Genomic DNA, 23,177 nt, shown 5'->3' with positions numbered 1-23,177 from the left:
CTACTAAAACCCCTAGGCGTATGTAGTTATTACCCCATTTTACAGATGAAAAACCCGAGGCTTAAGAGGTCAAGTGACTTGCCACAGTCACATAACTGGTAATGATGACACTAGGATTCAAACAATGGAAGCAGTTTTGGGGGACCACATGTCCTACTGTCCCCAGTGAACAACTGGCTGTGAATCTCCAAGGTCAGTTCCAAACAGTGAGATCTCATTACGGAGGTGGTGCATCATAGTGCTTCCAACCATGGGTTTTGGAGTCAGATGGATTTGGGTCCAAACCACAGTACTCCCCACTCAGGTGCTGGCTCTCTTAATCAGTGCTCAAGGTGGTAATGTTAGCCTCATTCCAGAGCTGGAGAATTTGAAGTCACAGAACCTAAGTGACTTGTCAGGATGCAGAGGTAGGGCACTAGTCCCTGTCTCCCTGGTCCCAAAGCCCGAGTCCTTTCTGCCCCACCAGCGTGATTCAAGCTGCCTCCAGGGGGGTAGGGGAGGGAGATGGAAGCAAGTAAGGCATGTTCTGGGTCCCTGCCTTTCACTTTGCCTGAGAAGTAGCAGTTTAAAAACCTCTTTTCAGGATGGGAATTCCACATCAGGTTTTGTTTTTTAAAAGAGTTCTCTGCCTTTCTGTTTATTTGTTTTAACTTTGAATTATGGAAAGTCCAACTACAAAATATATGTATTTACATCCGTATACGAAAACAAAGTCAATATACGGAAAGACAAAATGATAGGATGATCACCTCTGTACTCATCACCCAGCTCTACTAATTTCAGCTCATGACCAGCTGCGCTGTATCAATATGCCCATTCTCCCCTCCTTATCATTTTTTTAAAGATTTTATTTATTTGAGAGAGAGAGAGAGAACACAGAGGGAGAGTGAGAGGGAGAAGCAGACTCCCCACTGAGCAGGAAGCCTGAAGCCGGTCTCAATCCCAGGACCCTGAGATCATGATCTGAGTTGAAGGCAGATGCTTAACTGACTGAGCCACCCAGACGCCCCCCCTCCTTATCATTTTGAAGCAAATCTCAGATAGCATATCATTTTTTTGGTAAATATTTTGGTGTGTATCTCCAAAGGGTAAGGTCTCTTTTTCCACAATGCCAATGTCATATCTTTAAAGTTAACGATAATTTCTTAATGGCATCATATATCCCATCATTGTTTACCTTGTCTTTTGTCTCATATATATATATATATAATTTTTTGCATATATATATATAATTTTTTGCAGATTGTTTGAATCCAGATCCAAGTAACATCAATCTGTTGAGAATGGTTATGTCTTTTAGACCTCCTTTAATCTATCAGTTTCGCCTCCATCTCTTTTGTTTTCCCCTTGTAATTTTGTATGTTAGAGAAATTGAGTTGTTTGACCTATAGAGTTGCTCACTGTCTGGATTTTGCTGATTTCATCACCATGGTTCAAGTCACTGTGTTCTGTCAATTGGTCCCTGGTATTTGGATATAGGGGTTTGATCAGATTCTGGCTAGATTTGTTTTTTTCTTTTTTCTTTTTTTTTAAGATTTTTTTAATTTTTATTTTTAAGTAATCTCTACACTCAACGTGGTGCTGGAACTCACATCCCTGAGATCAAGAGTCACTTGCTCCACCAAGAGGAATTTATGGATGCTGTGCTCTTCCCTCAGGAGCCCCATGGTATGGTGGGGGTCACTCTGTAATGTTGAAAGATAGGAGAATAGTGGTTGGAGAGGGGTGAGAAGAACGGATTGACCAGGAAAGGGCCCGAGGAACTTTCTGGGCGGATGGATATGTTCTAGATCTGGATGCTGGTGTGGGTTACCTAGGTATTTGCATTTGTCAAAACTTACTGCAGGTAGATTATGCCCAATTACAAAATAAAAGCTCAGGTGCTGACACCTTGTTGGAGAGTGCAATCCCAGGGACCAGGGGTGAGGGCAAAAAGGGGTGAGGCAGGGAAGGAGACAAGGCGAATACAAGGACGTGTGTCATATACAAGGGAGCAGGCCTTGGTTTTGGGACGAGCTGATGGCTTGATCTCATGGGGATGTTGTCGGAGAAGGAATTACCAAGCCTCAGGATAGCACAGATGGTGGGAGAAAGAAGAGTTTGCCTGACAGTCCCTGGAGAGGCCAGAGGGAATCCATGGTCATGAGTACCTCAGTCTGTGGTTATGACAGAGGTAACAGCACCTGGTTGTACAGCTGCAGAAACTCAGCAGGTAGGTCATTGCGAGGGCCTTTTAGACCAGAAGCAAGGCCACTGTGTAGATTCTGGGTGATGCACAATCGACTCGGGGGTAGACACACAAAACTCATTGACTACGGCTAAGGGTAAACTCTCCAGAGCCAGATTGCATGGCTCCAGTCCTTTGGGCAAATGACTTAATGACTTAAGTTCTCTAAGCATCAGTGTCCTGCTAGCAGATGCCACTGGTGCTCCTGGGCCTACCCTGGGGGTTGTCTGTGGACCCTTCCCACACAGGCTGACAAAGCTCTTTGTGTCTTTCACCTGAGGGCCTTCCTTCTCTAACCACAGGAGTGAGCTCCTTGAACTGTGGACAGGCCAGATACGCAGGAGGGAGAGTGAATATTTCCAGGAATGATCCTCAACCAACTAGGGATGGGAGCTATGAAATAAAACTGCAGCTTCCTTGTCCCACTGTGGGAAAATTCTGAGGCAGGCTCACACAACCTCTCAGAAGGTTCCCAGAGAGATTGAGCCCTGGTTATTCACAGTCATAACCAACTCAAAATGTTCTGTGTATTGGCTTCCTTCCTTTCCCTGTCTCTCTCCGTCACTCCCCTCTCTCTGCTTCTGGGAACATTTCCCCAGAAAACTACTTGTCCCCAAGTCCTTGTGTCAGGGTCTGCTTTTGGAAAAACCCAACCTAAGGACATCAGCCATCAGCAAAATATTGTAATGATCAATTGGGACAATATAGATAAAGCCCTCAGAGCAGTGCCTGCTTCTTAGTAAGTATAAAATAAATGGAGCAATTATTTTGACTATTTTCCTTCAAGGTCACCACCAAGGATGACCATGCAATTTATCATCCAATTTGGGTAGGTTTGAGAATGAAAATGGGTACTCTGTGAATTTAAGAGACAACAGGTGAAAACTGGCATTATTTCTAGAAAACCAGGATGTATTGTCAGGCAACAGTCATGACTTCGTTGGAAGAGGAATTCTCTAAACAAAGGAATTATAACACAAATAACTATAAATACTCCTTAACTAAACTGGTTCATAATTTCACATTTTTATGTATTATCCTTTCTTCAAGGGAAGGCTCACCTGTATTGTATCACTTTAGTGCCCAAAAGGAATAATGTTAAATTTCTCATTTTCAAGTTAGTAATAAATTGTCACTTACAAAGAACTGACAAGGGATATCACGCACAGAACGAGGTGTTTTTCAACACAATGAAAAGAACTGTTCAAACTTCTCCTAGAAGAGAACTGAATTTTGAGAGAGTAAAAACTTCGTATGTAGAAAGCTAATACCCAAACGGGATGCATTGAAGGAATATTAAAATTACTGTCTAAATAGTGTTGACTGAGAATAGTCACTTCTCACAGTGAAGAAAAGTAGAATCACAGCTCCTAGTAAGAGCTGGAAGGAGACTTGCAGCACCCAGTCTGGTGGTTCCCTTATAGATCATCTGGAAGAGCGTTAGCAAATATGCAGAGAATTGGTTCTCACCCTGTGGAGGCCACACACGGCCTAGAACAGGGGTCAGCAAACCATGGCCCTAGGCAAGCTGGACACATCCAGCCACGCTCATTCACGTACAGATTGTGTATAGCTGCTTGGACTAGACAGTGGGGGACCTGGGTAGAAGCAGTTGCAACCCAGATCATACAGCCCACACAGGCTAAAATATTTGTTCTCTGGCCCTTTATAGAAAAAGCTTGTTGACTGCTGGCCTAGAGGGATCTGTATTTTAAAAAGCTTTCCAGAACATTCTGGCATACCACCAGGGTTGGGCATTACTGCTGACAATTTGTGTCCTTCATTTATAAAAACAGGAAGCTGAAAGGCCCAGAGAGGTGAAGTGACTGGCCCAAGGTTGCAAAGCCGAGACAAGACTGAGAAACTTCTCACTTCTCACTGCCTACCATGGCGCCCTCTATCTCTCATGATGTGATCCTAACTTCTATTAAAAATCAGCCGCTTCACTTGACCACTGTGGAGCTCAGCTGACAATGATCAGTTTCCTGGCTGACAACATTTGATGATGAATAATACAGTGAATTGGCTTGTCATCTGGCAGCATAACTTTCTTGCATGCCAGAATGCCTTCCCTTTGTCACTGGCACCATCTGGATAGAAGACTGTGTGGAATTTCCAACAAATGGCATTTGATAGACATGTGCAAAGGAAATCTCTGAAGTGAAAGGCTTGTCGAGGGTGGCAGGATCATGTGTCCCAGGAGAGAGTCATTTATTCATTAGTTCATTCATTCAACAAGCATTTGCTGGGCCCAGTGCTGGGCACAGGGAATCTAGCGTCAATCTTCGTGGATCCTATAATTTGATGAAGGAGGCAAACAGTAATAGATAACTAATTAGATAGGTAAGTAGATAGAAATTGATGAGCGCAATTGCTGTGAGTGTTGTAGATAAGACACAATACAGTAGTAACTAAAAAGAGGCAACAATTAGGGAGTGCTTGTTTAGCCCTGGGCACTCCTACTTGGTTTGTATGTACTGACTCATTTCATGTTCGCATATAGTATGGTAACTGCTATAATAACCCCCATTTTACAGATGGGGAAACCGAGGCACACATTGGTTAATTGGCTTTTCCAAGGTCACAGGGCTAAGAAATGGTAAAACCAGGAGGTAAATATACACAGTCTAGCTCAAGAGTCCCTAACCACTGTGTTTTATGCCCCCGTAGAGGGACGCAGACCTAAGAAAGAGCCATTTAAGCTGACCGGTGCCTTTGGTGATACCGGCGCATAGATAGTAAATGTATGAATGAATTAATTAATGGGAGTGTTCATATATCTACATACGTGTGTGTGTGTGTATATGTGTGTGTGTGTGTATATATATATATATATTAAGAATATATGAGATGTCTTAAGAATGATGTCTGGCATAAAACGAATTGTCTTGAGGCCAGCATTACCCATGCTCATTTCCTTCCCTTCCTTGTGTTTGAGCTATTACCAGCTATTTCAGCCCAAACACTCCTACAATCTCATATGAAAGGTGAAATGCAATAATTAGATAGAGCTCATTAAATCAGTTAAATGATTCTGAAGTAGGAAGCAGAGAACCGTAATTTACTAAAATGTTTGAAGTATTAATATGCAGTGAGAATAATAAAAATAAGTCAAACTTACAAGAAAAAAGGCAATCGATCGTGAACACAGAAGCACCGAAGTTGTATTTATTGCATTTTCGTAGCATACAAAGCGTTGTGCAAAAGTGCACGTGTTTGGGAGGAATCGGGCTGATTCAGATTCTCAGGGAGTGTGTGTGCCCTAGGGGTTTGTAAGGTTCAGATTCTCTGAGGCTACTTTGGGGGAATCAGCAGGCGAGTGCTCTTTAAACCAATTTAAAGTGACATCTTGGGGTACCTGAAGCTGTGGGTCTTTGAAACAAGTTAGAGTGCTTTTTGCCACCCAATAGAAGAGTCACGTTTTCCCTGGTTAACAAGAACAGAATTCACCAGGCACACCCTCTGACAGCAAGGATGTTCCTCAGGGCCATGTTTAAATCTTTATGGCCAACTTTGGTCTTCTCGGTAATTAAAACCCTGAAGGTGTCCAAGCCCCTGTTCAGTTCTGGGGATATCTAACTCATGTGAGATGAAAGGGGAGAATGTTTGCTGACCACGTATTTTCTGAAATCTTCAAACCTTTTAAACATGCTTTGTCAGCCCATCACATCTCCACCTTCCTTGCTGTCTTCCCAAACAGAAGAAGTATCAAAGCCTTTTCCCTCTCTTTGTCTAACTGGCCCATAGGGCCCTGTTTACATGTTGTCTTCTTAAAATCCTCATGCTGGGCACACCTGGGTGGTTCAGTCGGTTAAGCGTCCGACTCTTAATTTCGGCTCAGGTCATGATCTCAGGGTTGTGAGATCCAGCCCCGCGTTGGGCTCCACCCTGGGCATGGAGCCTGCTTGGGATTCTCTCTCCCTCTCCCTCTGCCCCTTCCATGCCCCCTCTCCCTCTCCCTCTCTAGAGAAAACAACAACAGCCACCACCTCATGCTGAATCATCTCAGACTGGGTTAGGGAAGGCCAGCAGAAAATGCCACCCCAAGATATACTGCTTTGGTATATTAATTATTTTGAGCTGTAGGTCCTTGAAAGGCAGCAGATATAGGAAGAGGCTTTCTCTGAACTGCCCTTATCTGCCTTAAGATAGGTCCTCTGAAAAGATTCAGTTGGCATAGATCACCTCCCCGAGAGTATCACCTACCAGGGAAGGTTGGGTCTTAACCATTGCAGAGGAGACTAGAAGTCAACACCACACCCAGACAGACTTCGTCACAAACTATCATACCTCCTCATGACACCACCTCATACCTTGTAAGGGCCCCTTCATCTCCTAAAAATTATTTCCTGTCCCTGGGGGGCCTCCGTACCCCACCCCTTTCCCTATTAAGATGGTATTTAAGCCTGAATTCTAAGCCATCTCTTTGAGTGACTCATTTTTCTGTGAGTATCTCCTGTGTATAATGAGGTGTACATGTTAACAAATTCTGCTTATGTTTCTCCTGTTAGTCTTTTATTACAGGGGTGTCTGCTAAAAACTCAGAAAGACAGAGGCAATTTATTTTTCCTCCCCAACATTAATCTTTCCTATATTTTCCTATACTTTCATAGTACAGTTTGCGTGGTCACTGCTGAACATCTTGTGTCTTCCATGAGTATAGACTGTGATTATCTAGTTCATTTTGCACACCCAGCATGTGTGTGGCCCCATATAGCAGCCTACTAAATAGATGTACAATGAAGGAATGGATCGTAGAAATGGATGAACTCGATTTCACACCATCTTTGAGAGCTTTCTGGGGCTCTGTGTTATTGGTTTGATATTTGCTTATGAGCTCTCTTAGTTGGAGTTTCTCTGAAGCAGAATCTGAAATAAGATTTTCAGTGCAGGAAGCTAATTCAAGAGGAGATTTCCAGGAAGCAAGAGAGACAGGAAGGGGAGGAAGGGAAGGAGAAAAAGCCAAGAAAGATGGTCTCTATGGGCAATTGGTTTTCATCTCTGCCAGGATCCTGAGGCCCAGAGGCTGGGGTATCCACTACTCCCTCACTGTTGAAGGTTGCCCCCAGGGGTGTTACCTTATGTTACCTGCTTCAGAGGCAGAAAAGCAGAGAGGTACACAGTTGATGCATGAAGTGGGAGCTGTCAGCATTGCCAGAACTGTCCACCTTGGCTAAGACTAAAATCAGGGCATTGTGACCATGGTAGGGGGCATTGTAAGTGTCTGACTACTAAGCCAGCAAACCTCTTTTCCAAATACAGTTTGTAATCTAGATAGAAATGGTAAACTGTGCTTTGGAAAGAATTAAGTGGATTATTAAAAAAAAAATTTTAATGTAAAGAGAAATCATCCAGGTCAGATTGGGGGCCAACAATAATACTTTCTGAAGAAAGGTGGCCCTGGGTACTACACTCTCCATCTTGGCCATGTTTTCATTTTATTGGAATTCAGTAATGACAGGCAGTATGCTGTGAAGTGTGCACCCTGGGACCCCAAGGACATGTCCCCTTGTCTGTAGACTGGGTACTTTATTTTTGCTGTCTTTCTTTTCAACATCACTTATTTTCTCCTTTTCTTATTATGAAAGCAAAGCATGTTTATTCTGGAAAATTTAGAGAATACAACAAAGAGCAAAGTGGGAAATAAAAGCCATTATTATATTTCCCTTGCCTTGATACAGCTAACCTAACCTTTTTGCGCATTTCCTTTCAGTGATTGATCCAGTCGTTACAAAAATGTAACCATACTTCATAACATATTTAAAATTTTCACTTACTGTGAACAGTTTTCTGTATTGATAAAGATGGATAAGCAATTCCCTCCCTCTCTCCCTCCCTCCCTCTCCCATTCACTCTCCCCCTCCTCCCTTCCTGCAACCTTTCCTTTCTTTTGTAAAAATAATTCTAATTTCTGTTTGTTTAAAAAAATAATTTGTGTTCAGTGTAAAAAAATATGTATATATACATAGGCATACACATATAGAAAGACACACACAGATACACACATACATATAGAGGTGTTAGACCAGTCAGAAAGAACTTCTACCATCTAGAGCAGGAGTCAACAAACTTTATCTTTAAAGGGCCAGATAATCAATATTTTCAACTTTTTAGGCCATGCAGTCTCTGTGGCAACAACTCAACCCTGTCTTCTAGTGCAAAAGTAGCCATAGAAAATGAGTAAAAGAATGAGTGTGGCTGTGTTCCAATAAAACTTTATTGACAAAAACTGGCTGCCAGTCCCGGGACCATGGTTTGCTTGAGGCTGATCTAGGGAAAAGCACTAATACCATTCTTCCAGAAAAATACGTCTACTTTTCTTTTTTTTTTTTTACAAAAATGGTATCACACCACATAAGCTATCTTGTATGTATTTAAATATTTATGAGTGTCTGCTATGTGACAGCTCATGAACAGTGGTGCGTACAGTTATGTGAACAAGACTGACCAGGGACCCTGCTCTTATGGCATTCACTGCAGGAGACACACAGTGAACTGAGCAAGTGCTCTGAAAGTCATTGGGGGGCTGTGATAAACATTTTCATGTATCATAAATTTTGCAACCAATTCCCTATTCATGGGTATTTAATTTCCTTAATTGCTTCTTTTTTTAAAAAAAAAAAAAAAGATTTTATTTATTCATTTGAAAGAGAGAGAGAGAGCACAAGCAAGGGAAGAGGCAGAGAGAGAGGGAGAAGCAGACTCCCTGCTAAGCTGGGAGCCCGACATGAGGCTCAATCCCAGGACCTGCAGATCATGACCTGAGCTGAAGGCAGACTCTTAACCATCTGAGCCACCCAGGCGCCCCTTCTTAATTGCTTCTGTTGTAGACTACACAGTCATAGGAATTCTTGGGATTAACTCTTTATGAAAAACTGGCATTTTTTACTTAGGCTGAATTCCTTAGAATGGAATCGCTGAGTCAAAAGGCATACAATTTTTTTTTTCAGTCTTTTATTTGCTAGACATTGCCAAACTGCTTTCTAGAAAACTTACACCAACTTAGACTTTCACCTGGGCTGACCTTTTTTTCTTCCCCTTACTTCCTTTGTGCAACCAAACTGAGCTTCATGAATTGACAAAGTAAGAAAGAGAGGAGCCCTCTTTCAGATGTTTTGTCTCTGGGGACATCCTGTGATTTGATCCCTATATAATGGTTAGAAATAAATCTCAGAAGTTCTTTAGAACTAGCTGACACCAGTTATTAACTGCCTTTACTGTCTGCCAGAAACTATGCTAAGCCCTTCATGTGCCTGATCTGAATTAAGCCTCTGAACAAAATGGAGCTGAGAAGCTACAAACTGCCTGAAGGTGGAGCAGGACCATGACTTTGAACTAGAGGAGACGTCTCAAGCTGGCAGCCCCACAGTCTGTTTTCTTTGGTTTACACAGTGTGGCCCAGTACGATGTTTAAAAATGTATCGACATGGTTCTAAACATTTTAGAACTGGAAAATGTTGCATAAAATTTATTGATCTGGTTCTAAACATTTTAAAACTGGAAAATGTCCCTACTTAAAGCTGCAAAGTTTGCAAGATCTAGGCACCCTGGGGCCCCATTCCCACGTATTGACCGTGGGGTCGGTCAGAGGGTGGCTCTTTCTGCACTGGGGACTTGCATTCAGATAAAGATATTATTGAGCTGAGATTAGCAACCGCTCTGAAATTCATCCTCTTTCAAACCAATAGTAACTTTTTGTTGGGACAGGACAGGGAAGTGTGGGGAGAATGGGCATCCTGCCTCCTCGCCCAATTCACTTCTCTTATTTCGTTGCTTGCCTGAATTTGTGGCCCTGCTATTAACCGCTGGGCTACAGGACAAGACAAGACTAAGGGGAAGGAGGCAGATGTAGGTCCAGCCACCACTGTGACCCATCATGGGCCCTGGTGGAGGGGACACTTCAACGGCTTCCTTAGGTGAGGATATACCAGTGGTTGGGGGACAGCCAGCAAGATGACTCTTGGTTTCTGGGCTCCTGCCTCTCTCCTCACACACACTTCTTTCTCATTTGTGCTTTCTTCATCCTCCAAATTCCATTATAGTACATAAATTCCTGTAGTAGGTCTCCCTACTCCACCTCACCTTAGAGAACGGACTTAGCCATGATGTGCACACAAAGAGTCAGACCATTGTCTCCTTCCCTTTCCTAGTCCATCTCTCCACCAAATGTCACTACCCACAGCCAGGCCCATGCGCCCACCTAGCCCTTGTTTGGGACCATGCACAGATTGGCTTTCTGCTGGGAATGGTTCTGGCATTTGCTTAGCTCGTAACTCTGTGGCTAGAGAGCAAACTGGGGTTCTGACAGGCCTCATGGCTCTGGGAGCCAGTGCTGGGCTAGCTCGAGTCTTTACCTGGCATTGTCTTTATGTATTTAGAGCCGGACTGTGCAAAGAAGAAATCGCTCATACATAGCCGTGCTTCCCCTACCCCAGGCAGTGTGCAGGTGAGGGGCGCCAGCAAGGAGAGGACGATCTGAGAGCCTGAAGGGGCCTGCAAAGAGTAAGCACCAAATCCACATGTGGCCCCCGTACCAGCAGGAAGCAGATTTAGGGACTTCCTGAGGCCAAATGAGCCAGGAGAAGGAGCCTTCTCTAAGGTGCTGCACCAAAACCTCTGTGCCAGGAGAGAGCGCTTAAAAACACCGAGTCTTCCTATTCCTGCCTGTCCCATTCCTGCTCCACTCCTTCCACGTGCCCACCTGGCAGCCTCTGTCTTCAGCTAACTCTCACATCTCCAGAATCTTCTAGAATTGCACCGTCCAGGACAGAAGACATTCACTACATGTGGCTACTGTGCACCTGGCATGTGGCTAAGCCAAATTGAGTGGTAATGTAGGTATAAAATTTACAGAGGGTTTGAGGCTTAGTAAAAAAAAAAAAAAAATAGGGGTGCCTGGGCCGCTCCATCCGTTAAGCGTCCACGTTCAGCTTAGGTCTTGATCCCGGGGTCATGGGATGGAGCCCTGCATCGGGCTCCCTGCTCAGCGGGGAGTCTGCTTCTCCCTCTGACCTTCCCCCTGCTCATGCTCTCTCTCTCTCACAAGCTCTCTCAAATAAATAAATAAAATCTTAAAAAAAAACATAGAATGCAAGCTATCACATTAATGAACTCATAATGGTTACATGTTGAAATGATAATATTTTGGCTATCTTGGGTTAGATATGTTATTTTTTTAAAAGGTTTATTTATTTGAGAAAAAGAGAAAGAGAGTACAAGTTGGGAGAGAGGCAGAGGGTGAGAGAGAATCTCAAGCTGACTCTCCACTGAGCGAGGAGCCTGACATGGGGCTCAATCCACAGTTTGCTCCCAGTTTGCTCTCTAGCCGCAGAGTTACGAGCTAAGCAATTGTCAGAACCATTCCCAGCAGAAAACCAATCTGCGCATGGCTCCAGGATCATGACCTGAGTCGAAATCAAGAGTCGGACACTTAACTGGCTGAGCCACCCAGAGGCCTCTGGGTCAAATATGTTATTAAACTTTATTCTATCTGCTTCTTTTTACTTTCATTAATGTAGCTACTGAAATTTGAAAATTGTCTATGTGCCTCTCCTTTGTGGCTTGTGGTGTATTTCTATTAGACAGTCCTGTTGCAGAGCACTCCTTGACTCAGCCACATCAAATGTGCTTCTTTATGACTTTGCTATGTATTTGTTACATACATACACACACGCAGGTGCACATGGACACATGTGTGTGTATATATGTATAATAGAGTATATATTCTCAGTCTATCTAGGTAGAAGACAGGGTTAATGTCTCTTTACTCTGTGTTTCATCACTCTCTGCCCAAGTGCCCCTGGTACTATTAGAGATCCAGTGCATGTTCGATAATGATTCTTTCATTCATTTGTGTTGAACTCATACTCTGGGCCAGGCTCCCCTGGGAACTTAATAAACTTTAACTCAATAGCTGGCATAGTCTCTATAGGGTAGGAATTATTAGCTTTGTTTCGCAGATAAGGAAATTGGAGTAGGGAATTTAAGTGACTTGCTCAAGATCACCTACTCTGGCAGGAAACAGAATCCCAACATTCTTTGGTCTGCTCCAAATCATGTCCCCTTTCCACTTCAGCATGTTCATACCGTGGAGGATTCTTCAGCCTGGCCCTCTTGCTCCCTAAACTCTGTCTTCTTATTTGTATATACATACCTATTACGTGCTTGTTAATAGTCCATCTTTCCCAGTAGGCTTCACAGGAAGACAGAAACCGTTCTCTTCGGAATGCTGTTGCAGCCCTGACACCTTGCCTATATGCCTGACACCCAGTAAATATGTAGAAACTTCCACTGAACATATGAGGGAATAAATGATAGTCCCTTCTTCTCACCGTTATACAATTCCTGTTGAATTCCATTTTCCTGGAGAGGATACAAATAGGAATAAAACTCTATAGCCATTTTCTCAACAACTGTAATCACGTAAACATGCATTTTGTGTTTTATTTATTTAGAGCTCCATTATGCAAAGAAAGAACCCATTTATGTGAGAGTGTGGGGAAGAAATCTCTCTTTCCCTGCCGTGCACTCTCTTTCCACACGTGAGGTTATCTCAGACCAACACGACAAAAACCAGGCATCTGTCTTTTGTCAAAATCGAGCATGCATCCTCCTAAACAGATGCGTGCTGGTGGTTGCCAGAGCCTTGGTGCAAACCTGGGACTGGTGGGCTTTTCCAGTGATCTTGGCATAACTTATTCTTTATGGAAGTGTCTGAATGGAGCGTAACATGCCACGACCACCTAATGGTTATAAGACAGGAAGCCCTCTTGCCCATCAGAGAAGAAAGGCAGCGAGGCAAGAAGAGAGGAGCCCTGAGCGATAAACCATAAGGAGTGGTCCCTGGTCTCAGCTTTGCCACTTACTCTGTCCCTAACCTTGGACACACCATGTTTCCTCATGGTTGTGAACCTTAGTTCTTGTATTTCCAAAATTGAGGACATTGATATAGATCAGAGAAGACAGTAATGTCTACATCTACCCTGTATAACTATTGAAAACAAAATTTCTACATCTACCCTAGAAAACTATTGAAAACAGGAGGGAAAAATCTTGGAAAGAAAAATCACAAGACTGAGACTCTGGAGTTGGAGTCAGCGATCTGAATTTAACACCCAGCTCTTCTCAACTGGTTGTCTGACCTTGAACTGGTCATTTCACTTGTCTGGGCCTTGATTTCCTTTTCTGTAAAATGTGATCATTGGACTGAATGATCTTTAAGATTCCTTCTAGGTTAGAAATAAAGTACATTTATTGGGGGGGGGATTAGGGGGTGGATTTTGGTAGATGCATTCACTACATTTTTCCTCCTATGAGGTGATGATTACTTAGGAGTCAGAAACTTTTTCGAGGGTCACAGGGTGTAGAAAATGCATAGTGATTCCTGTGTGAATGCTCTGGAAGCAAAATAATCTCCTTTTCTTTAGAAGCATGAGACCCTCTAAACAAATGTGTTAGAGCACAACTTTGATTGTCATCCTAAGCGTCTTCATGCACAGCTTGGCCTTTTATGTACCGTCCATTTCTGTCATCGACGTCTGTCTGGTTGTCTAGTCTAAATTGAGTGGTTTTGTGGTGTTGAGATTGCACAGGTAATGTTAGAGTTAAAATACATGGTGTTTTAAGTTTGAATGAAAAAAAATACACGGTGTTTTATTAAGTTCATTTCATTTATAGATCTTGAGAGGCCTTGGAGTGATAAAAATCTGAGTTATGCATTGCATTAAGAAGAGTTATATAAAGCCTGTTGAATATTAATTTTATAATGATTCACCTTACAGTTTTACAAGGCTAGATAAAAAAAGATACTGTGAATAATTGAGCCTATGGTCTATAAAATGAAGTCTAGTGAAGAGAGAAATAATTGGAAGTGAAGAGAGCCAAGCCTTTTCCTTCTTTGCTGAGATCAAGTTAATTCAATCTCAGCCCCTTTCTGCAAATTCAGTCCCCCTGGTTTCTTAGAGCATTAGATGAACACATAGTACAGAATACAGTGCCAATAAAATGTGGACCATATTACTGTTTTCATTATTTTTAACATAGCCTCAATATATTTTATCTTTATAGTTTGCATATTTTCTATATCCTTTTTTTGGGTTACATTTTTCAAAATTGCTTCTCAAATGAAGCAAAGTCTTGCACAGAAGAGATAAAATTACTTATATTTCCTATCTCTAAAATTGCACTTTGCATAAGTTATACAAATGGGCAATAAGCATGTAAGAGGGTGCTCAATATTATTAGCATCAAGGAAATACAAATTCAAACCACAATGAGATACCAGCAAATACCTATAAAAATGGCTAAAATTAAAAGACTGGCAATACCAAGTGTAGCTAAGGACGTGGAAGAGCTAGAACTCTCATACATTGCTGGTGGGAATACAAAATGGTAAAACCATTTTAGAACGCAGTTTTCAGTTTTTGTAAAATTAAAAATACCTTTATTATAAGACCTAGCCATTCTCCTCCAAGGTATTTACAGAAAAGAAATGAACAAATGTAAAAATCCCTACAAAAATTTGTCCTGGAGTGTTCATACCGCTACATTTATGGTAACTCCAAACAAGAAACAATCCAAATATCCACCAGGAGATGAATGGCTAAACCATTTGGGGGTATAGCCATACAATAGAATACTTCAAAATAAAACAAAACAATTTTAAAAAGAGCAAACTACTAATATGTGTAACAACATGGATGTTTCTCAAAGATATTATGCTGAGCAGAAGGAGCCAGACACACAAAAAAGTTCAGACTACATGATTCAATTCCTATGAAATTCTAGAAAAAGCACACTAATATATAATGACAGAAAGCAGAGCAGTGGTTACCTGGGGCAAAGGTAGGAAGTAAGAGGGAGGATATAGTACATAGGAACATGAAGGAACATTTCAGGGGATAGAAATGTTCTATATCTTGATTGTGGTGATAGGTATAAAAGTGTCTATGTCAACATCTGATGAACTGAACACTTGAAGTGGGAGTAGTTTTATTGCATGCAAATCATACCTCAACAAAGTTGATTTTTAAAATGCCTTTTGCAATATCTTTTGTTGGTTCATTAGTACTCTAGAAACTGATCTTCCAAGATCTGGATTCCAAATCGATGTTCAATATTTACCCATTGTTAGATTATGAGTCTCATATACATAATATTAAAATAGGTATAGTAACTACATTTGGCCAACCTTCGGAACTTCCCTAAGAAACAAAAGAGAGGATGAATTTGTAAAAATGATTTATAAATCATGATACAGTGCAGAAAATTGACTGTCACTACCATTATATGGTTCACTCTATAAGTCAGAATGAAATTACCTTGATTTGGGCACATTTAAAATTAGTTGAGCCTCTTATCTGGACCCAAAATGAACTTTCCCCCTGTTGAATGCCTGGCTAAGAGCACAGAATATCCTAGCAAATTTCCTTAGTGTTTTAAAAATATCTACCTGCCTCAGTCCATGTGACATACAGATCAACCCACTCAGACTAAGCCCTTCACTTCCAGCAGTGACAACCTACACAATCGTTCCTCCAAGTCAAGACACACTGTACAGATCATCTGAGCTTGTCAATGAGGTTTGAATTTCATTTGACATCTCCAAAGAATCCTCTGCTTTCAGAGCAATGAGCTCTGTGTCGGAGAATCTAGCCTAGTTGTAGAGTAACAATGCAGATATTCATAGAGAGGCATATGTCTCTTCTGTAAATTAACAACTGGGCCAGAAATTGAGTTTTGATTCTGAAGGGACGGGGAGCACTGAAAAGTTGGGTCCTGATTTAATCTAAAACAACACAGGCATTCATTTGACAAAAAGTCAGAGTACTATGTGCATTGTCCTGGGCTCTGGGGATTTAGCAGTGAATGGGACAAGCAAGTTCTCCCTCCTTAGGGAGCTTACATTCTAGTGGAGGGATGAGTAGGAATCAAGTAAACAATGTAATTTCAGGATCATACAGGAAATAAACAGAGGTAGAGAATAACACAAAAGTGGGTTGATATTATTTAGGCTATAGTGGTCAGGGAACATCATGCATGTTGAGTTAGGATGACGAGATGGAACCAGCTATGTGACAATCTAGAGAAACAGTGATCTGGGCAGTGGGGACAGCAAGCGAGAATGGACTTGGCAAAGTAAGGAAGGAAACGGAAACCAATGTGGGAAGTATCAAGAGTGAAAGGAAGACCATCATGAAATGAGGCTTCAGAGGTGGAGAGGGAGTAGAGTTGAAGTTTTATTCCATGAAAATGAGAAGAAAATAAAAAAATAAAATCTTAAAAAAAAAAGAAAATGAGAAGACCCTGAAGAGTTTAAAGCAGGGGAAAGAAATTATCTGATATGTAAATATGGCCACTATGTGAAGAAGAGATTGTCTCGGGTCAAGTGGGGAAATTAATAAAAAAGGCTGTTGAAATAGGCTAAGGGAAAGATGATTAGGCTTAGAGTGGACTGGTAGCATTGGAAATAAAGAGGTACGAACAAACAGAGCGACGTGTCCTAGAGGTAGTGCTGCCGGGGTTTGAGGAATGGGAAGTTTTGGCGGGGGTGGGGAGGCTGGGAAGAATACATTGTTTTATGGCCTGAGCAACAACGAGCTGATGGAAGTCTTTCTTAGGAGACCACCTGCAGTGATAGGTTTGGGTGTCTGCATCCTTGGTCCGCCAGTAGGACAGTGACCAAATTACTCTGAAGGTTGGAATAGCAGTTAAGTATTTGTAAATATCCTGTGAGGGGAACTCCAGTTGTAAAGACCCTGCATCTCTCTTCTGTGATTGTCTAGACATGCTAATACGTGGGTGCTGGAAATGTCATGATTTCCTAATCACAACCTTCTTTTCCTAAAGCCATTTTCCTCAGACATCAGTTCAGGGCAATAGCCAAACTCTTTCTGGCTGCTATTGTTTATTTTCCATATGTCACTGTGCCCAACAAACTCATGGCAGGGGACATGCTTTGAGGAGTTTACTTTTGCTCTGGAAGATTTTTTGGAAGCTTGCCTCCTTTTGTTAAGTATGGCTTGGGGATTACTTTGTCAGACATTTTGAAGCTCCGAAGTGTAAAAAAAAAATTACAGGGTAATATTAAATATTCAAGTATTGCTCATTTCTCCATGTGGTATGAGATTTGGGCTAAGACTGAATCTTTGGGCTGTTTAATTCCCATGTTTATCATCTTGTATAGAGTCACAGATTCAATTTTGCCTATTTAAGCAAATTTTAAATTTGTTTCAAACAAGCAAGGATGGCATTAAATTGCCCTGACCTAGGTACATTGAGATTTTTGTTGTTTCTTTGTATTCATGGAGAGTAGTGAACATGAGCACCGAAACAGAAACATTTCAGCTTGTGAAAATCCTGCTGGAGGAACGAGAAAAATCTTTTAAAATATTTAGGATTCTTTTGCATTATAAAAATAATACAAGCCCATCCCAGACAGTTTGGAAGGTACAGGGGAAAAAAAAATCAGCCATAGCCCAAAGAAATCCATGAGATGTTGAAGTTTCTCATAAAATGCTAGTGTGGGAAGGGGCTTGTTGAATGATCAGATCCAACTTCTCATTTTGCATGTGAAGAAACTGAGGTGCAGGGCAGTGTGGAGTGGAGAGCTCACGTTTCCTCAGGGCCAGTTTTGAGCTGTTTCCCTGATGGTTTATGTGGCTTCATAAGCAATTAGATTCTTGGGGACCTGATGGAGATGCAGAATCTGCTACACCCTCTTTTTGAACAAAGGGGATGGGACATCTTAACACTGGGCATACATGTGGCTCCCTCTGCCCCCTGGTGTTCAAGAGGAGACATGGTCTTAAATAAGGATGGTGTTAAATTGCCTTGACTTGGATGAGCATTTCCCAAAGAGTGGTTTTTGGGCCATCTGCATCAGAGTCATCGAGAGTCCTTGTTGAAAATGAAGATTTCTGGGGCCCACCCCTGGTTTGTGAAATCAACTCTAGAGGTGGGAGCAGGAATCTGCTTTCTTTTTTCTTTTTCCTTTCCTTTTTTTTTTTTTTTTTTAATTTAAACTTCAGTGAACATACAGTGCAATATTAGTTTTTGGAGTAGAATTCAGTGATTCATCCTTTACATATAACACCCAGTGCTCATCGTAACAAGTGCCCTCCTTAATACCCATCACTCCCACCCCACCTCCCTACATCAACCCTCAGTTTGTTCTCTATCGTTAAGAGTGTCTTATGGCTTGTTTCCCTCTCTCCTTTTTTTCTTTTCCCTCTTCCCACATGTTCATCTATTTTCTTTCTTAAATTTGCATGAATGAGATCGTATGGTATTTGTCTTTCTCTGACTTATTTCACTTAGCATAATACACTCTAGCTCCATCCATGTCATTGCAAATGGCAAGATTTCATTCTTTTCCATGGCTGAATAATATTCTATTGTATATATAAACCACATCTTCTTTATTCATTCATCAGTCGATGGACATTTGAGCTCTCTTCATTCATAGTTTGGCTATTGTTGATAATGCTGCTATAAACATTGAGGTGCATGTGTCCCATTGAATATATATTTTTGTATCCTTTGGGTAAATACCTAGTAGTGCAATTGCAGGATCATAAGGTAGTTCTATTTTTAACTTTCTTTTTTATTTATTTAAATTCAATTAGCCAAGGTATAGTACATCATTGGTTTTTGATATAATGTTCAATGATTAATCAGTTCAGTATAGCTTTCTTAACAAATTCATGCATCCATTGAAAAATAATAGTTTGTCAATAAGAATAAAAGAATAAAAGAAAAAAAAGAATCATTCAAATTCTCTAACCTGTGATAAATAGATAATATAGATAGGTAGGTAGGTAGAGAGAGAGAGAGAGATACTAAGTAAATGTGTAAAAAGTTGGTGACTCCACACAAATTGTCAATGGTTTTCTCTGGGAGTAGAAATAGGGTGAATGAGAAAATGGGGCCTCCACTGTTCTATATAACTTAGAAACCTGGATTTGCAAAACACAAATCCTTTGGAATTCCTTTTTATAAATATTCCTGCAGTCAAGCTATTTCTTTGGGAGACTAGAAATGTCTACAGAATATTATTTATTTGCTTGAGTGACATGTATGGCCAGTGGGAGAAAGGGAACACTCTTTGTTGATACAAGAGAACATAGAAGGATCAACCAGGGGATGAGGTGAGATCCAAGTTAGTTCATTTATTCGCTCACTCATTTATTCAACACCTATTCATTGAATACCTTGTGTGTGCCAGGCACTGTTTGAGGTGCTGAGGACACAGGAGAGAACAAGACAGCAGAGTCCCTGTTTGTGTAGAGCTTATGGTCTATAATGGGGAAACACCAATAGAGTTTAACAAGTTAATTTCCAATGGTGACAAGTGCTGTGAAGAAATGAAGGAGCTATGCCATTATGAATGATTGAAGGGCCATTCTCTGGTGGGAAGGGATGGTGTGAGAGATGAGATCTGACCTGAGACCTTAGTGGCAAGAAGAAACCATATCTGGGGGACAAGTTTGCATTAAAAGGAAGCTGCAAGGGCAGGGTCCTGAGGTGGAGTCAGCTTGATGTGTTTAGGGTATATAAAGAAAACCGTCATGGCTAAAGCTTAATGACTAACATGAGATTCAAGATACGGTTCAAGAGGAAGACAGGGCTAAGCCACATACTGTAATCATGCCACAGTAAGTAGCTTGGATTCTATTTTAAGTGTAATAGATAGCCTCAGGAGACCTACATTCAAGGAGGGATAGTTGATATCTTCAGATTTGGGTTTTTAGAAAAAAATCACTTCAGCACTCAAAACTACATAGAAACTAGAGTCAAGTTTTAAAAAATGTGCAACTCCTTCAGGAGAAAAAGTCATTGGAAACCACAAAAGAAGAACTAAAGAAATGGTCAGATCTACCATATACATGGAAAGGGAAGATCAGTATTATAAAATGCTGATTTTTATCAAAAAAGGATTTCTAAATTCATTGCAATTCTAAACAAAATCCCAACAGCATTCTAAAATTGAATGGAAATGTAAAAATTCAAGAATTTAATAAGAGAGGTTTGCAAAAGAAGAAAAAGGAATGAGGGTTTCCCCTAATTATCAAAATTTCTTATAAAGCCATAGTAATTAAGATCAAATGCCCCCAAGAGAGTTGCACTGAGCAGGAGAAGGTCCTGCAGGTACATAGTGCAGCCACAATATGAATGTGCTGGGACAGCCTCTGTCACTGAACGGAGAGATCTGGGACCCGAAGGAGGACCGTGAAGGGTGTGCACTGGAACATCCTTTGTTAGGACCAAAAACTGGATGTCGTCCAAATAGCCATCAGTCCAGGAAAGGAAAATGAAACTATGATATGGTTGTATGATAGTGTGCTATACAAGAATTAATGACCTAGATCTGATCTGTATGGAGCAAAGTGAAAATATCTCAAAAACAGTGTTGACTGCAGTGTAACATACAGCATGATACAATTTATAAAAAGTGCAAAAACCACAAGACTGTAGGGTATATTGTTTTGGATACACGTAACACAAACACACACAGGCATACGCATGCGTGAACTGGGGGGGTTTAAATTCTGTGTGGTTCTATTTCTTAAAAGAGTAGATGAACGTGAAGAACAACATTAGTTCATTTTGGGTAATGGGCACGTGGACAGGAGTTTGTCACATTATCCTCTGCATAATGCTGTATTTTTGCCCTCACTCAGGCTGCTGAGTGCACAGTGGATGGGGTGAGTGGAAAGGTGAGCAAGGGGGTGAGCATGGGGGTGGGGGCAGTGAGGCTGAGCTGGATGCACAATCAGGCCCTGGAGGAGCCGAGTGAGGACCCCAGCATCCCTGCCAATACCGCTTTGAATTCCAAGGGGATGTGACCACTTTTCTGCTTCATTTTTCTATCGCCCAAAAGTTCTTCCTGGGATAACACTTCCCCTTGTTGCTTCCTCTGTCCTCCAAGCTACGATATTGTCACCTAAGCAAGCCAAGGATTTGTCAGCTGCTCATATTTTTCAGCAGAATGAGACATTCTGTATAAACAATTTAGGCCCTCTCCATCCCCATCCCTACAATTCTGCTCCTACCCTTCTTTTAATTTTTTTCCTGAGCATTTCTTTTACTGTGGTAAAATATACATAAAGTCAAATTTACCATTCTAACTATTTTTATTTTATTTTTTAAGATTTTATTTATTTTATTTTAGGGAGAGCTCACGTGAGCATAGGGAGAGGTAGAGGAGAGAGAATCTCAGGCAGACTCCACTCTGAGTGAAGAGCCAGACACAGGGCTGGATCACACAACCCCAAGATCATGACCTGAGCCAAAACCAAGAGTCAGGCACCCAACTGACCGAGCTACCCAGGCACCCCCCCCATTCTAACTATTTTTAAATGTGCAATTCAGCGGCAGTAAGTATATTCACAGTGTTTTGCAACCATCATCACCATCTATCTCCAGAACTTTTTCATCATTCCAAATTGAAACTCTATGCCCATTAAACAATAACTTCCATTCCTCAGTCCCCTTCTCCTCTGATAACCTCTATTCTACTCTCTATCTCTATGAATTTGACTACTCTAAGCACCCCCATACAAGCGGCATCATATAATATTTGTCCTTTTGCGTCTGGCTTATTCCAATTACCATAGTGTTTTTGAGATTCCCCCACAATGTACCATGTATCAGGATTCCCTCTTTAAAAACGAATACTGTGCTGGTGATGTGTACAACACATTTTGTTTATTCACTTATCTGTCAGTGGACACTTGGGTTAGTTCTGTCTTTGGGCTACTGTGAACAATATAACATAATGCAGCTATGAACAGGTGTACAACTGACCATTCGAGTTCGTGCTTTCAATTCCTTGGGGTATATACCCAGAAGTGGAATTCCTGGATCTTATGGTAATTCTATGTTTAATTTTTTAAGGAACTTCCTAGCCAGAACTTCCCATAATGGCTGTACCATTTTACACTCCTGTTTGCAATGCGCAGGGGTTCTAACTTTTCCACATTTTCACCAACACTTGTTATTTTTCATTTTGGAAATAGCCCACCTAATGGATATGAAGTGGTGTCTTATTGTGGCTTTGTCCTACACTTCTCATAATTAGTGTTAAGAAAGCATCATACATGTCTTCTAATTGATTGATCCATGATACCCATGGTTTGAGTATTTTTGCATTTTCCTAAATGCGTTCCATGGAACACAGGACCTATTACAACTTCTGGTATTGGGGGCTTGGGGGACATGAGATGCAAGAGGTTAAACTGAGAAACAATGCAAAAAAAAAAAAAAATCCAACCTAACAACCTTCAGCAAAGTCAGATCAAGTACATATCAGCAAATTCAAGATGTAAGTGTGAGTTGATATCTTGAATCCCCATTCCTTGGTAGCTATTAGTTCTTTCAAGTATCTCATCATGCTGAGAGTGGTTCTATTATTTAAAGATAAGCATCTTTGTATACAAGTGGCCCATTAAAAAAAAAAGCCAACTCTTTCATGTGGTGCTCTAAAACAATTTTATCTGTTGCAACTTTGGAGGAAAAAACTGGCCACATTGATGATGATGTGCAATAGTAGACTCAGTGGTGTGGCACTTTCCTTAAGGGATCCCCAGTGTTAATTGTGACCATACACAGTGTTCAGTTTGAGCTGACCTTAGAAATCATTTCCTACGCAAGATGCAATTTTATTGTATGTCCTCCCCTTGAAGTTTGAAATGTATATTTTCCAGACCCTGAAAAGCCCTACAATAAAGAGACCCAACCAATGTAGTTTATTTTTTTTTTTAATTTTATTATGTTATGTTAGTCACCATACAATACGTCATTAGTTTTTGATGTGGTGATCCACGATCCATTGTTTTCGTATAACACCCAGTGCTCCATGCAGTACGTGCCCTCCTCAATACCCATCAGTGGGCTAACCAATCCCCCTTCCCCCCTCCCCTCTAAAACCCTGTTTGTTTCTCAGAGTCCA

General features: G+C 41.2%; 1 protein-coding gene across 2 annotated transcripts in view; it reads left to right on the top strand.

Moving 5' to 3' along the window:
- Positions 1 to 23,177, top strand: part of LOC145721651 (uncharacterized) — a 156,370-nt gene that overhangs the window by 68,488 nt on the left and 64,705 nt on the right. The window contains exon 2 of one of the 2 annotated variants that reach the window (XM_081820659.1): positions 1,559 to 1,668. The exons of the other annotated variant lie outside the window; for it this stretch is intronic. Coding sequence (XP_081676785.1) covers positions 1,559 to 1,668 — 110 coding nt within the window. The remainder of the gene's footprint in view (positions 1 to 1,558; positions 1,669 to 23,177) is intronic. 2 annotated transcript variants of the gene reach the window in all.

The sequence above is a fragment of the Leptonychotes weddellii genome, chromosome 1 (genome assembly GCF_054177405.1).
Source record: "Leptonychotes weddellii isolate Sample4059 chromosome 1, ASM5417740v2, whole genome shotgun sequence".
NCBI classification, from domain to species: domain Eukaryota; kingdom Metazoa; phylum Chordata; class Mammalia; order Carnivora; family Phocidae; genus Leptonychotes; species Leptonychotes weddellii.
Note: the sequence above shows the minus strand (reverse complement) of the source record. Positions and strands in the feature narration are given on the sequence as shown.